Source organism: Geotrypetes seraphini, chromosome 1 (genome assembly GCF_902459505.1).
Source record: "Geotrypetes seraphini chromosome 1, aGeoSer1.1, whole genome shotgun sequence".
NCBI classification, from domain to species: Eukaryota; Metazoa; Chordata; class Amphibia; order Gymnophiona; family Dermophiidae; genus Geotrypetes; species Geotrypetes seraphini.
The window spans coordinates 236,375,905-236,391,722 of NC_047084.1; the positions used below are offsets into that span (position 1 = coordinate 236,375,905).

The following is a 15,818-nucleotide window of genomic DNA, read 5'->3' on the forward strand; positions in this document are numbered from 1 at the left end:
GTAACCCCGAGAAACTAATTCAGCAGAATGGGATCCAGCCTGCCCAATGCCCCCGTCTCGGGCACCATGCAGTAAGTGGAACAACGTCCCTTAGTTCCCGAAGAACTACAAGAACCGTCCTGAGGACCAGTAACACTGAAAAGGGAAACACAAAACAGAGACTCTAAGAACGAACTGGAAAACCTGAGGAGAATGCAAAGATGCAAGCATCCTAAAAAATCTTCACAGCCTTCTGACCTGACATTATAGCGTCTTCTCCCTCATGAGAAAGCCTGAAGAGCCATTGGAAGAAGTCAAGATCCCCTCAGAATGAAGTGCAGAAGGTCAGGGAATGGCAGAATGAGACTGTAGGATCTGCAAGAAGATTCTCCTAGGAAAAATCAAGGTTCACAATGTAAAAAGGAATATACTGGAACCATGAAAACAGTACTAACCCCATGCAACATGAGCGAAATACGTATGTCCTTTAAAGTGAATACGTACTAGACTCAATCAAGATGCTGCATCTATCGCCCCGTGGAAAACAACAGTATCCTTACAGGTATCAGACAAAGCTCACATCGTTAATGAGAGCTTCAGGGATAAGGCTAACAGCCACATAGTGCGTGATCCTCCGTGGGTTTGATAGAATAGATAACTGGCTCCTGGTTAAAAGGAGCTGTACAGCCCTTTCTGTCTGGTCGGGGGGCCCGTCTAGCATGTGCCATGAGAAAATGGTGACAGGAGAAACCAGCGTGATAAGCATGGAAATCTGAAGTCCAGGCCCCCTCAGAAATAGAGAAAGAGAGTCCTGGCCGCAGGAATATGCGCAGTGTCATTATGCCCAGAGACAGCCCGAACTTGGAAACTGCTTGTACTACCTTTAGGCATAAATATCCTGTGCCACTACTAGACACATGCAGCTCAGCACAGAGGCCCAAATAAGGACAGTTACCAATAGACAAAGGCTCAATCTGCAGGGACCCCAAGAGAGACAATGAGATACCTGTGTGAAATACAGGGCACTATTTTACGGCTGATCTCACTGTGCCGTGAGTTGCGGTATGTCGCCCCAGTCTGGAGACAAACTGAGACTGGGTGACCTAGCACAGGTCAGAGTCTCTCTGGTAAACCCCTTGAGTGCTAACCCCAGAGTCCGATTAAACAAGCAGCTTCCTTCAAGGGAGTATAGCAGGAACACAGACATAGACATATAAAGCTGCCCAAGCTTGTCCCAAAGCTGGTTAAACACATACAACTTGTCTGAACCGGAAAGGAGAGAAGCCCCGGCATACCCTGACCAAAGTCAGCTGGAAACAAACTACCGGAACGCTGCAGCTCTCCCGCCATCGCCGGAGACCCATGCGCACGCCTGATTCTCGCTGACACGTGGCCGCTGCATCAACGCTCCTAGAAACATAGTCGGACTCGAGCCCCGCAAAATTTACCCTGCCGCGGCTTGCATAGAAAGAAAATCAGACTCGGGGAATAACCAGAAGAACGTCCCACAGCGCCGGAAAAAACATATCCCATCTCATGCGCGCTGCTAGAAACCGGCACCTGCACAATCAGCTGCACATGGCCGTGACAAACACTGATGAAAGAGAGCCTCAGAATAAACAGGACTACTGCTGCACTGAAACCCAACAATGAGAACAAGTACGAGTATGAAATCGCATTGCTACTGCTGCGCTGTAACCAACAAGGAAACAAAGCGCGTGCATGCAAAGGGCGGGAAGTCCCGGCTCCCTCCACAGATTTCTAGTCATAAAACTTAGCCTCAATAAAATATCCATACCTTAAATGTACTAAGACTCCCAAACAGAACCTGAAGTTCAAACAACCGTAAAAGCCAGACATACTCACAAGCTAGTTGTTAGGGCCAGTTGAAGCCAGTTTGCAGCAAAAGCATGGCAGAATGTAACAACTGTGGTCTCTTTTTTTTTTTTTTTTACAGAGAAGGGAAAGAAGAAAAAAATTGAGACCCAGTCAGACCCTCTAGCAAAGGAGGGAGGGTGAGGCAGGGACAAGGGGGGGGCCCAAGTGTAACCTCTAAAACCGGCACCTGTCTCACTGAAGAGAAAAATCTCAACAGGAGAAATAGCACTGCCAGCTCACTGAAGAGAAAATCTCAACAGGAGAAACAGAATGGCAGTCTCACTGAAGAGAAACCTCAACAGGAGAAAATAAAGTTCCAGCCACAGCCAGAATTCAGGAGCTAGTTGAATAGCGACCTTTTCCTGCTGGGAGATAGAGATTACTGATGAGACAGGAGGAGTGCCAGCCAATAGGACCACCTGTTAATCAGTTTCTCTATCTCCGCCTGCTGGTAGATGTGATCTATCCCATTGGTCTCTGGATTCATCTGCTGTTGTTGCTAGGGAAGTGCTTTTTTTATACACAGTGGTCATAACCACTACTAAAGCAAAAACATTTTTAAAATAATTTTGCCTTTCAGTCTTTCAAGGAGACATCTAGAAAAATTTATAATCTAGATTTAACATGCTTCAGACAAACAGAACTCAAGAAACATTTCTGATCAGGCTACACAAATCACTGTTAATGCTACAATTAATGTTCAATGAACATTTATTAGTCATGATCATAAAAATTGAATTATGGGTAATAAAATTAATCTTGCTACAGCCAACTCCCATCTAGTTAACCCTCCTTACTTCCTCCCTTGCCTCTTTGGAGCACACTCCAGCATCTCTCCCTCCACTACCCTCCCCTTCCCCACTCCCTTCTAGGTCTACCTTAAACCTGGTCTTCTCTTGGGTCTTAGCAGGCTATTTTGGAGCTTTCCCTCTGACTTGTCCCACCCCTGAAGAAACAGAAAGTTGTATTAGAGGGCGTGGGATGAGTCAGATCAGAGAAAAAGCTCTGAAGTAGACCACAGACCATATATATGAGAGGTAAGGAAGGGTAATGAAGAGAGAGGGAGAGATGTTGGACTTGGATGGAAGGGTGGGAAGAAAGATGTTGGGTAGGTGGATGAGAAGGAAGAAAGAATAAGAAAGAGAATGGACCCAGGGTGAAGAGATGCTGAACAATGGGCGGGAGTGAGTAGAGAATGACATGGTGGCTGTTAACCGCAGCTAGCTGCGAGTAACCTGCCAAAACATTGGGGGGAAAAATGGTCACCGCGGGTATGGGGAGAAGGCCATTCACCGCTCCGTGGTTTTGTCAGAGGAGGACTTTCCAAAAGGCAGCTACACACAGCTCCGGCAGCTTGTAGAAAAAAATTCAAAATCGCCTGAAGGTAATGGGAAGGATTTATTTCTTGGAAAGAGTTTTCTTCAGGTTGTTCCTCTTGCACCACCTTGTAATTTTTGTTAAGCTGCAGGGGGTGGGGGATGTTTGGAGGGAAGGGATAGGGGGTGGAAAGTGAAGGGAGAGGTGGGGTGGTGTGTTTTTTTTCCATGTACTAAAGAATTACGGTACATTATTTGTATTGTATCTGACCCTCTGCTATCTTGTCTGTGATGTTGTGTTTGGGTGTTTTTTGGGTGTTTGATTAGCTTTTATATTGTAATTTGCAGAACCCCGGAATCCCAGGGAGGACAACGTGTCGAGAAGGAGGCGGTGATCAAACGTGTCGAAGGCAGCAGACATTGAGAAGAATGAGGATAGAGTTCATTGGATTTGACTAGGAACAGGTTGTTAGAGATTTAAGCAAGGGCAGTTTCCATAGAGAGGAGAGGGCGAAAGCCCGATTGAAGTGGGAAGTCCAGGCAATGAAGGAGAACAGCACATATGAGTAGTTTTTTATTTACAGCCGTTGCCTGGACTTCCCACTTCAATCGGGCTTTCGCCCTCTCCACTCTATGGAAACTGCCCTTGCTAAAGTCTCTAACAACCTGTTCCTGGTCAAATCCAATGTCCTCCCTGGGATTCCGGGGTTCTGCTCTCTCTTGGTTTTCTTCCTATCTCTCTGATCGTACCTTCAGCGAATGTTACGGTGGATCCTCCTCCACCGCCATCCCGCTGTCTATTGGCATATCCCAAGGCTCTGTCCTCTTTACCCACTATCTTGGTATGCTGATCTCCTCTCATGATTTTCAATATCACCTATATACTGACGACTCCCAGATCTACCACTTCACGCCAGATATCTCTGCGGGAGTTCAGGCCCAAATTTCAGCCTACCTGTCCAACACTGCCACTTGGATGTCTACCGCCATCTCAAACTGAATATGGCTAAAACTGAACTCCTTATCTTCCCGCCTAAACCCACCTCCCCCTCGTCATTCACTATTTCTGTGGATAACGCTATCCTCCCTGTCTCGTCGGCTCGCAACCTTGGAGTGATCTTTGACTCCTCTCTCTCCTTCTCTGCTCAGATCCAACAGACCACCAAATCCTGTCGCTTCCTCCTCTATAATATTACCAAAATCCATTCTCTTCTCTTTGAACACACTACCAAAACCCTTGTCCATGCTCTTGTCACCTCACGCTTAGACTACTGCAACATACTTCTCTCGGGCCTCCCGTGCACCCATCTCTCACCTCTTCAATCCATTCAAAATGTTGCTGCGCGACTCATATTCCATGAGTCGCTATTCTCACATTATCCCTCTCTTCAAGTCGCTTCATTGGCTCCCGTCCATTTCCAAATACAGTTTAAACTCCTCTTGCTGACTTACAAGTGCATTCGCTCTGAAGCCCCCCCCAATATCTCTCCTCGCTTATCTCCCCCTTTGCTCCCCCCGTGATTTCCGCTCATCGGGCAAGCCCCTCTTATCTGTACCCTTCTCTTCTACTGCCAACTCCAGGCTCTTTCTTGCGATGCCATATGCCTGGAACAGGCTTCCTGAATCAGTATGTTGTGCTCCGTCCCTGGCAGTGTTCAAATCCAAGCTAAAGGCCCACTTTTTTGAAACTGCTTTCAACTCTTAACCCCCTCTCAATGCTGTCAGATACCTATACCCACTATAATCTCCCCAACCCTGAAATGTTCCATCTAAATTAGATTGTAAGCTCTTCTGAGCAGGGACTGTCTATTTGTGTTAGAATGTACAGCGCTGCGTACACCTTTCAGCACTATAGAAATAATAAATTGTAGCAGTAAGGGAGATGCTCAGACCGCGCAAAGGGTGCTGAAGGGGGGTGGAGAGGAACAGACGCTGAAGGTAAATGGGGAAGAGACAGTGGGGAGAAGAAAGAGTGAGGAGACGACGCTGAAGGGACATGGAGAAGAGAGAGAGTGGGGAGACATTTATACATAAGGCCCTGCCAGCTGAACATCTCTTTCTCTAGTTCAGAGCCAGAACTTTGATTTATAAAATGACAATTGTACAGAATATTGTTTCTTTTTATACTTTAATAAAATAAATTCAGTGTAAAACTATTCAAAGCTTGTGTGGATGGGATCAGATGGTTTGCAGGGACTGGGTGATGACGAGGACCGAGCTCGAGGGGATGGGATGGTGACGGAGTTCGCGGGGACAGGGACAAATTTTTTCCCCGTGTCATTCTCTAGGAGTGAGTAAGCAAAGAGAAAGGAAGAGATGGTGAAATATCAGTCCTTTAATCACATGATTAATTGTGATGAAAAGTTTTAGATAAAGATTCCTTCCACCTACCTCATCACTTTCTTCTACTTCAATCCCACCATCCTTGTCATCATCCATTTGTTTGTGGATCATGCGGAGAGCTTCCAGACTGAACCGGTCATCCTCAGTAAGACAAGGTGGGCTCAGTGAAATACACTGCTCTGAAATGCAAAAATAAAACAATTGGTTACTACAACTTTTGAATAAAAATTCAATACAAATGTATTTTCAATTACAAATGATCTCTGCACATAAGAGGTTAAGAACTAAAACAAAGATCTAAAGGTAAAAAAACAGTGTGACAAGGCAGTGTGCCAGAAGGATGCTAGGTTTTACAGAGAGACACATAACCAGTATAAGAAAGAAGGTGTTGATGCCTCTGTACAGGTCAATGGTGAGGCTCCACTTGGAGTATAGTGTTCAATTTTGGAGACCGTATCTGGCAAAGGACAAAACTTGGAAGTGGTCCAGAGGAAGGCAATGAAAATGGTAGGAGGTTTGCGCCAGAAGATGTATGAGGAGAGACTGGAAGCCCTGAATATGTATATCCTAGAGCAGCGGTGTCAAACTCAATCCCATTAAGGGGCTAAAATCCAAAACACTGATTGTCGACTGTCGGCTCTCCCCTGTTCCTCAGTTTAAAGCCTTCTCAATGGTCTTCTTCATGTTTTCAGCCAAGACTCTTGCACCTTGCTTGGTGAGGTGCAGGCTGTCTTTTCTATAGTATCTGCTTCTTCCCCAGAATGCCGTCCAGTTGCATATAAGTCAAACCCCTCCTCATCGCACCATCATCTCATCTAGGCGTTGATTTCTTGCAGCTTCTCCTGTCTCTTTCCATCCGCTCTTGGTACCGGAAGGATTTCGGAGAAGGCCACTTTCATCTCCCTGACCTTCAGTATTTTTCCGAGTGAGCGGAGTCGACCCTTCATTTCCTCTCTGTCGTACTTCCGTCCGCTCACATCGTTGGTTCCCACATGGATAATCACAGCAATGTCCTCTCCTCCTTCGCTGTCTATGATCCTGGTGATCCTGCTGGCTACATCCTTTACTCTTGCACCAGGCAGGCAGGTGACCAGTCTATCTTCCCTTCCTCCTGCGATGTGGCTGTCCACATTGCGTATAATGGAATCTCCAACAATGATCCCAGACTTCTTCAATCAGTGGTTCTTTGGGGGTCGCAAGTCTGTATCCATGGTGAAGGACCTGTCCTCTCTCTTCTGTGGTGCATCCCCAGACTGGCTCTCATTACTGCTAAGTGTGTGGTCATCCTCAATCTCCGTTTCAGCCTCTTCTTCAAATGTAGTGGTGCCTCCTTCCATATCGCCTGGTCCCTTTTCCTTAGTTGCTGTTTGGGTACTGATCTCCAGTCCTGAAGCCATCACATGTTGCAGGTGAGCTTCCTCGATGAATCTCTCCAAATCTTCAATCATTTCGCTTGTGCTGGGCTCCCCTAGCAACTTCTCCTGCTTGCGGTTATCTTCTTTCTTGGCGAGGAGTTCTTCTAGTTCTTGCTGTTTCAGGCTATCCAGCTCTATGCATCGGCCGCAAACATGTGCCCTAGTCCTTGAGGGGAGATAGTCATACATACTGCAGCCGGTGCAGAAGACTGGACAGCTCATCTTCTGTCTTCCGTGTATTCTCCTTATCAGTTGTCTCAGCTGGTTGTGTGTGTCCTTTCCTCTTGTTCGCTTTGCTCCTGTCGGTTACGAGTTGTGATGGTGCTGCTGAGATGTTAGCGACCTGGAAGAAAACAAACAGGAATGTAACTTATGTTCTGTGTCTCTCTGTAGGTTGGCTTAATTTCCTGGCTCCTTCAAAGGCTCCTTCGCAAAGGCGCTCTCGCTAAAGCGAGCGCCTTTGCCGCTCGCATTTGCTGTGCGCCGTTGGCTCCCCTCTGTTTAAGGGAGAGTCCGGCGCTCTGGTGTTAACGCGATGGGGTGGGCGGAGCTCCCTCTCGCCACTACTCCACGCCGTCTGCCTGCTTCGTTCGTCTCTCCTGCTACTCCTCTCTCCCTCCTTGTGGCTTTCTTCGCCGGTGCCCGCTGGCTCCTGCACCGGCCGAAGTTGTGGATCTAGGCACCACGGTCTCCTCTGTTTAAGGGGGAGTCCGGCGCTCTGGTGATGACGCGATGGGGTGGGCGGAGCTCCCTCTCGCCACTACCCCACGCTGCCTGCCTGCTTCATTTGTCTCTCCTGCTACTCCTCTCTCTCTCCTTGTGGCTTTCTTCGCCAGTGCCCGCTGGCTCCTGCACCGGCCAAAGCTCTATCGTCAGGACAGGTCAGGACAGAAAGGAGGTGGAATAGCCCTATACACAAAAGAAAGCATACAATCGACAAAAATGGACACAGCAGAGACGACCAACAAGCTGGAATCGCTATGGGTTAAAATACTGGCAAGGAAAGGGCCTGAAATAAAGATGAGCCTATACTATCGTCCACCCGGGCAAACCGGAGATATCGATGAACAAATGGAAGCCGAGATGAAGCGAGAATGCAAAAGCGGTAACACGGTTATTATGGGAGACTTCAACTACCCTGAGATAGACTGGAGTCTTGGAAGCTCAAAATGCGCTAGGGAGATGGTCTGTCATGAGAAGAAGAACGATGCCTGGAGGGATGCCTCGATGAAGACCTCGAATGTTGGTGAGAACTGTGTCTGGAACCAGATCTCGAGGATCGAGGAGATTTCGCCTCGGAGACGTAGGCAGCCGATGCCAATGTATGAATAGGACTAGAGGCTGTAGATCGAAGCTCCAGAGGCTTGGTGGAGGAACCTCGATGCACTCTTAAATACTCCTACCAATCCTTCAGAAAATCAATTAAAACCTATCTCCTTGATAAATTTCTCTGACTCCTTCCTGCCTCATTGTATCTCTGAAATGCTTCCGGATATACCTAACTACTCTCGGCTTACTGTCTATGTACAGTCTCTTCCTCTGTAAACCGCTCTGAACTACTTGTGGTATTGCGGTATACAAAATAAAAAGTTATTATTATTATTATTTATAAGATGAGTTTGGATTGTTGGTAATGGATTCTTTCTACTATACTCAATTTTGTTCTTTCCTATATAAGCACGCTTTTTGGGACCTTTGCCTGAGTGATACGAAATTGGAACGGGCTCTCCAGATAGGAACTGGTTGGGGAGGGATTTCCCGCTGACGTGTGTTCCGTCCTTGAACTTTTATAGGAAGCAATGGGAGGTCGATTTAGGGGCTACGCCTTCTCACTCTTCTTGGGGCGCTGTGTATAAACTTCTGTTTGCTACCTCAGTCTCATGCTTTTATTGAAAATGGATATAAACTCTACTACCATTGGTATTACACCCCAGGCAGGCTTAGTCAGATTTATCCTTCAGGATCTGCGCTTTGTTGGCGTGGATGCGGGCTTCGAGATGACTTTTGCCATGTGTGGTGGAATTGTCCTGGCATGAAAGGCTATTGGCAAGCGGTAGGCCAGTTCTTGGTTGCCATTGTGAGAAAACACTGTCCCTTATTGATGGCCTGCTGACTACTAAAGGCCCCGATTCTGGATTTTTCCAAAGCGGAGCATATTTTTGCTCTGCATTTGTTCACAGCAGCATGCCTTGAAATTGCGGCCCATTGGAAACATAAGAGTGTCCCGGGTCTCTGCGGGGTATGGGCTCGTTCGGACTCCCTACAGCTTATATCTAAATTGACAGCAATTTGCCGTCACACTTTGCCCTTTTACCATAAAGTGTGGGATTCCTACTTGACCTGGAAAGAGTCTACTTGAATGCCACTGACTATAAAGCCCTGTTGGGTATTCCCCCCCCCCCCCACTCTTTTCTTGTGTGTGTGTTTTGTCTTAGATTAATTAGGCCTGGGAACCTGTGTTTGTTTGCTGCTTATTGCTGTGGGGGGATTGGGACGGGTGGGTTGGGGATGGGATCTGCTAGGTTGAGGAGGCTGGGTGAGGGAGATTCACAATGTATATTTATGTGAAGTTATATGGTAATTAGCTATACTGTTTGCTGTTTTGTGAATCTGTTGTATTTTCTGGTTGCTTTCTGTAAAGAACAAAAATTTAATTAAAAAAAAAAAAAAGGGTAGTTGAGAAAAGGAGAGATGATGGATCTGGGGATGGTGGGGTCCATTGCTGCAGCTGCGGGGATTGAGACGAAAAAAAGGAAAGATGCCAGACCTCTGGGGAGGGAAGGGAAACAGAATGAGAGGACAGAGATGGAAGATGGATGGTTAGCATGGAGAAAGAAGGAAACGACAAATGGGTTACGGTTAGGGACCCTGGCAAGCGCATTATCAGAAGACAACCAGAGCCTGGGACCAACATGATTTGAATAATGACCAGACAACAAAAAGTAGAAAAAAATAATTTTATTTTCTGTTTTGTGATTACAATATGTCAGATTTGAAATGTGTATCCTACCAGAGCTGGTGTTAGACAGCAAGCGTAAACTAGGACATAAAAGAGAGAGGAAAAGTCTTTTTTATTTATTTTGTTTACATCATAGAGCCGACATGGGATTGGAGAGGTTTAACCCTATACTTCTACTAAGACTAAGGGGTCCTTTTATTAAGGTACACATTTAGCAGTGTTCTCCCCAGAAATTTTTTCCAGCCGGGTGGCATGAAAAAGTAGCCGGGTGGGTGGGATGGGGAAATTTGGTGGTGGGGAAAATTAACCCCCTCTTTTACTAAGGTGCTCTAGCGTTTTTAGCGCGTGCAAACCCCCGCACTACGCAGGAAAACTAACGCCAGCTCAATGCTGGCATTAGCGTCTAGCGCACATGGCAATTCTGCATGCGCTAAGCGCACGCTAAAACCGCTATCGCAGCTTAGTAAAAAGAGCCCTAAATGTGTACTATTTTTATTAGTTTATTATTATTTTGCAATGCTCAATATGACTTCCTTTTTTAAGGTTTGACACTTGTGCCAGAATATTTTTACTAAATTTAAGAAGTATCCAATTCTAGAAGGGAATAATTACATATTTGCCCTCTTTCAAATGGTATAGAGGTTTTAAAAAGGGAAATGCATTAATGAAGTCATTAGGTTCAATCTAGCCATTTATTTCTGCATCAATTTAAACAACAACAAAAAAGATAAATATAGCTCATCCAGTCATACAAGAAATGGCTCTACAGCACCTCTAATAATGTTTTGATCACTAGGTTCCTTCCTGGGGTCTCACTGAGGATATGAAATAGATGCGATCCCCACTTCCAGACCTTTTCCACATAATTTATGGAGAGGTGTTACTGAGCCTTGAAGGAGATCTATGTGATTGATCTTTATCTGCTACTTTTTTGCTGTACACTTCCCCCTCCATATTTGCAGGGGTTAGGGGCAGAGCCGGCCTGCGAATATTAAAAAACCGTGAATAATATTCAGACTGGTTCTGTCCCTAACCTCTGCTTCCCCCAGCTATTTTAAGCCCTGAAAGCCCCCCCTTAAGCCTTACCTGGTGGTCTAATGGGTTTTCAGGCAGGAGTGATCTTCCCACGCTCCTGCCCTGTGCAGATCGCTCACAGTAAATGGCTGCCTTGAGCTCTCGTAGTCTCTCAAGCCATTTCCTGTGAGCGATCTGCTTGGAGCAGGAGCGTGGGAAGATTGTTCCTGCCCTGAAAACCTGCTAGACCACCAGGTAAGGCTTAAGGGGGCACTTACAGGGCTTAAAATAGCCTGAAAATGAAAATGCATTTTTTGGTTTAAAACCGCAAATAAGCAAATCCGTAGATACGGAATTTGTGAATACGGATGGGGAAGTGTAGTGCAAAGTGAGAGCTAGGGCAAAACAGTTTAGGTAAAGAAGCAGATAATAATTAGCAATGTATTAAAAAATATTTTATTTTTATTTGCTTATAATGTCATTTGAAAGCTACTTGATATTAATACAACTTTAATTTAATTCTTTATAGTGTGTGTGGGGGGTGGGGGTGGGGACACCTACACATCAACAGTAAAGTTAGAATAGGGTCATTAAATCCAGTGGCATACCTCGTATACATGACAGCCAGTGCTAATCATTTTTTAACAACCCCCTCCTCTATATAAAAACGATATTTTTAGTTAGAATCCATGAGTCACACAACAAGGGTGCACCTAGGAAAAGGCAGCATCTTAAACACTGCTGTGAGCACTAGAAAACCAACACGCGTAATATAAAACTAAACAAGCCAGATCCTGCACAGTTATTGCTAACAGAAAGCCATGTCCTTTTCATACACACAGACAGATACACCCTCGCCCAATATGGAATAATCACAAACTAAAAATAGAACTATGTAGACAAAAGTTAAACTGAACCAAGAAACCGGACACTGCATACAATGCAACACCACAGAAACAGTGACACGTCATCTAATACTGTGCAAAATATAAAGACAGTAGATGTAAATTTGAAAAAAACTGCTACATAACAATCACCACTTTACAAATTAACAAACAGAAATAAAACAAATAATGAGAAATAAGAAAATACCATTTTTTGGACTAATCAATTTTTCAATTAGCTTTCAGAGGTCAAATCTTTCTTCAAGACAGTACAGCAGGGGTGCCCACACTTTAAGCTTGCGAGCTACTTTTTAAAATGACCAAGTCAAAATGATCTACCAACAATAAAATTTTTAAAAACACAAAGCACACGCAGAGAAAATGTTAATTATCATTTGTATTCGGGTTTTGTTTTCAGATGTCAAGGCAGATGACTTTAAAATATGCAATGTCACCTCAGTAACAACTATACAAAAATAAACAAATATACCCCTCTCCCCTTTTACTAAACCGCGATAGCGGTTTTTAATGCAGGGCACTGCGCTGAATGCCCCCGCACTGCTCTCGACACTCATAGGCTTTCTCTCTCCCCCCTGCCTGTCTTTCTTTCTCTCTCCCCCTGCCCCCCTCTTTATTTCTGCCTTTCTTTCTCTCTTTCCCCCTGCCCCCCCAAGCCATCGTGCCGATTTCTCCACTTCCCCGATTCTTTCCCTACTCCCCAAGCCACCACGTTGATTTCTTCCTGCCTTTCCGAGCCAGGCCAGGCACATGCAAGCACCGGACTCACAAGACTTCATCTCAGATTTCAATTCTGACGTCAGAGAGGAAGTTCCAGGCCAGCCAGGCAGCGATTGGCTGCCCATAACTTCCTCTCCGTCATCAGAATTGATGTCGGAGGTGAAGTCTTGCGAGTCCGGCGCTTGTATGTGCCTGGCCTGGCTCGGAAAGGCAGGAAGAAAAATATCGCAAAGGCAATGCAATCGACTCACATTGCCTTTGCGATCTACTGGTCGATCGCGATCGACCATTTGGGCACCCTGCAGTACAGTATACTGCTGTTATGGTATCCTGTCCTGACCTGAGGAAAGGGGTTTAGTCCCCCCAAAATTGCCTTATTTCCATTTCCTATTTATAAACTTTAATCAATACAGTTACAATATTACTTGAGATTCAACGTAAAGCAACAAAAAAATTTTTTTTCTAACTTTGGTCGTTTCTGCTTTAATCATCTTCTCTTCGCTCTCTTCTTTCTATTCAGTGTTTGTCCTCGCTCCCTTCCATGCAACATCTGTTCTTTCTCTTTGCTCCTTCCACCCAGCTTCTGCCCTCTCTCTCTGTACCCCTGCCATCTACTGTCCACCCTCTCTCTGCCCCTTGCATCCACTATCCACCCTCTCTCTGCCCTTTCCATCCAGTGTCCACCCTCTCTCTGTTCAATATGGCATCTTTCCTCTTTCTATGTCCCTTCAATAAACTGTATATCCTGTGCCCTTTTTCTCCTTTGTACATGATTAATTTCAGCTTCACCCCCTCCCCTATGCTCTGGCATTTCTCTCTTTTCCTTTCCTTACCACTCCACCCCATGGTCTGGCATCTCTATCTCCTTCCCTTCTCTCCCCCATGCCCTGGCATCTCCCTCCTCTCTCTCCCTCCTTCTCTGGCACCTCCTCTCCTTACTTTCCCTCTGGTCTGGCATTTTGTCTCCTTTAGTTTCCCTTCCTTCCCCCAATGCCCTGGCATCTCTCTCCTCTCATCTCCCCCTCCCACTCCATTATCTGGCATCTCTTCTCCTTCCTTCCACCTGGTCTGGCATCTGCCTCCTTCCCTCCTCCCCCATATGCCCTGACATTTCTTCCCCCCCTCCATGGTCTGGTAGCTCCTTTCCTTTCCCTCCCTCCCATGGTCTTGGCATCTCTTTCCTCTCCTCTTCCTTCCCTGGTCTTCCTTCTCCCATCTCTCTCCCCAATTGGGTGCTTCTGCAGCAGCACTTCTCTTCTCCTCCCTCCTCCCCAATTGGGTGCAGCAGCAGCACTTCTCTTCCCCTTCCCACTTGGATGCAGCAGCTTTTCTCTTCCCCTTTCCCCCCAAAAAAATTGGGTGCAGCAGCCGGAACATTTCTCTTCTCTCTCCCCCAAAAATGGGTGCAGCAGCAGTAACATTTCTCCTCACCCTCCCTCCTTCCCAAAAATGGGTGCAGCAGCAGAACATTTCTCTTTTCCCCTCCCCTCCCCCATTCGATGGTGCAGCAGCATTTCTCTTTCTATCCCTCCAAGCTCACACACCCGGCAGAGTCGCTAGGCAAATTGTAAGCTTCCCTCCATCACTGACCTATCTTCCATAGGTTAGCGACGGAGGGAAGCTTACAACTTGCTGCTCTTCCTTGCTTTGGGCCTTCCTCGTTGCCGGGTCCTGCCTTTGCGGAACAGAAAGTAGGCAGGACCCGGCAGCGAGGAAGGCCCGAAGCAAGTTGTAAGCTTCCATCCATTGTTGACCAGTCTCCTGCCTTAACCCGTAGCAAACTCATGCTTCAGGGCTCTAAGGTGTGCATGCCGGCTTCCCTTCTCTTCTCTCCCCCTCCCCCCGCGGGACGTAACTTCTGGTTTTGGAGGGAAGCCGGCACGCACACCTTAGAGCCCCGAAGCATGAGTTCGCGTCTCCAAGTCGGTGAGGTGTTGTTTTTTTTTTGTTTGTTTTTTTATGTTGAGCAGCGGCGGCGGCAGCAGCGAGATTCGCGTTAGATGACAGCTGGGCAGTCATCTAAATTAGCCGACTGGGGAGAACATTGATTTAGCACATGCTAATCTTTAGCGTGCGCTAAATCGGTTAGCATACCTTAATAAAAGGACCCCTAAGTATCTTAATAAAAAAATTTGCTCTGTGACTTACCCTGTTTTAGATTTTGGCCCCTTATGTGATTGAGTTTGACACCCCTAACATAGAGAAAGGTAAATGATGGCCTGCTGAGATGACCACAGTGCCCATATTGCAGTAGGGGGGATTAGGAGTGTTGTGGGAAATAAGACTTTTAAATACCAATCTCAGATTTTTGTACTTTAATCCATGCAGATAGGTAGCCAGTGTTCAGAAATCAAAAGTGGTGTAACGTGATCAAAGTAATGTGCATTGTACATGAGCTTAACAGGAATTGACTGAACTAGCAAAAGGCGTTTCAGGAAGGAAGGACAAACCTGAGCAAATCACAGTACTCCAAGTTGGTTATGATTAGAGATAAGATAAGGAAGTGTTTAACTGTTAGAATTCTATATTGGGGGGGAGGGGGGAAGCAGCAGAGTACTGAGTCAATCTGATCTCTATAAAAAGCCTAGAGTCAAAGATTACATCTAAAATCTTGAGGGAAGGAGAGCTGTTTTTCTCTCCTGTACTAAAGTTATCACTCAGCCCAGACAAGTAAAAAGTTGCCAAAGATCCAGCTGAGTATATTGTCAGCCAGCCTGAAGGGAGGCAAGAATCACTACTTAATATAGTTGGAAATGCCATATTCAAGGCAATAGCTCTGTTCTGCCTGCACCCTTAATTCTGAACCAGGAGCATTTTCACAGAGCCAACTCTGGTCTTTTTTCTCTTATCTCAAGAACAAACTGTTTTCCACTTAGAAAAGGCAACTGTTCATTTTGGAATCTAACTGGCTTACTTTGATGGCTTTGTTAAGTTCCTATCTAGGCAATTACAACAAATCTCATTAGTTCATGGTCTAAAAGAGAGCAATGATGGGCAGTTCCCTGAGGAACTAATGCAGAAAGCCACCATGTGCAAGGTATACAGCACAATAAAGGTCACAGAATGCAGAAAGGGATTCAGCACAGGAGTTAACTCATGTGGTACATATGAGTGTACAAATCTAAATGATGTAAATTTTATATAAATTTCTATCTTGGAGATCCCACACTATTAATCAACTGAATCTCCAAGTCATAATACTTTATCCCACTTGAAAAAATCACTTCTTCTGAGCCTCAGCGACACCACTCCATCCGCTCAATAAACTTTCATAGTGGTGAACATTTATGTG

At 45.7% G+C, this 15,818-nt stretch overlaps 1 protein-coding gene across 5 annotated transcripts in view; it reads right to left on the reverse strand.

The window, feature by feature from the left end:
- Positions 1–15,818, reverse strand: part of STIM2 (stromal interaction molecule 2) — a 276,251-nt gene that overhangs the window by 209,833 nt on the left and 50,600 nt on the right. For 4 of the 5 annotated variants that reach the window (XM_033947951.1, XM_033947961.1, XM_033947944.1 and 1 more), the window contains exon 2: positions 5,565–5,695. The exons of the other annotated variant lie outside the window; for it this stretch is intronic. In XM_033947951.1, coding sequence (XP_033803842.1) covers positions 5,565–5,627 — 63 coding nt within the window. In that variant the 5' untranslated portion in view covers positions 5,628–5,695. The remainder of the gene's footprint in view (positions 1–5,564; positions 5,696–15,818) is intronic. 5 annotated transcript variants of the gene reach the window in all.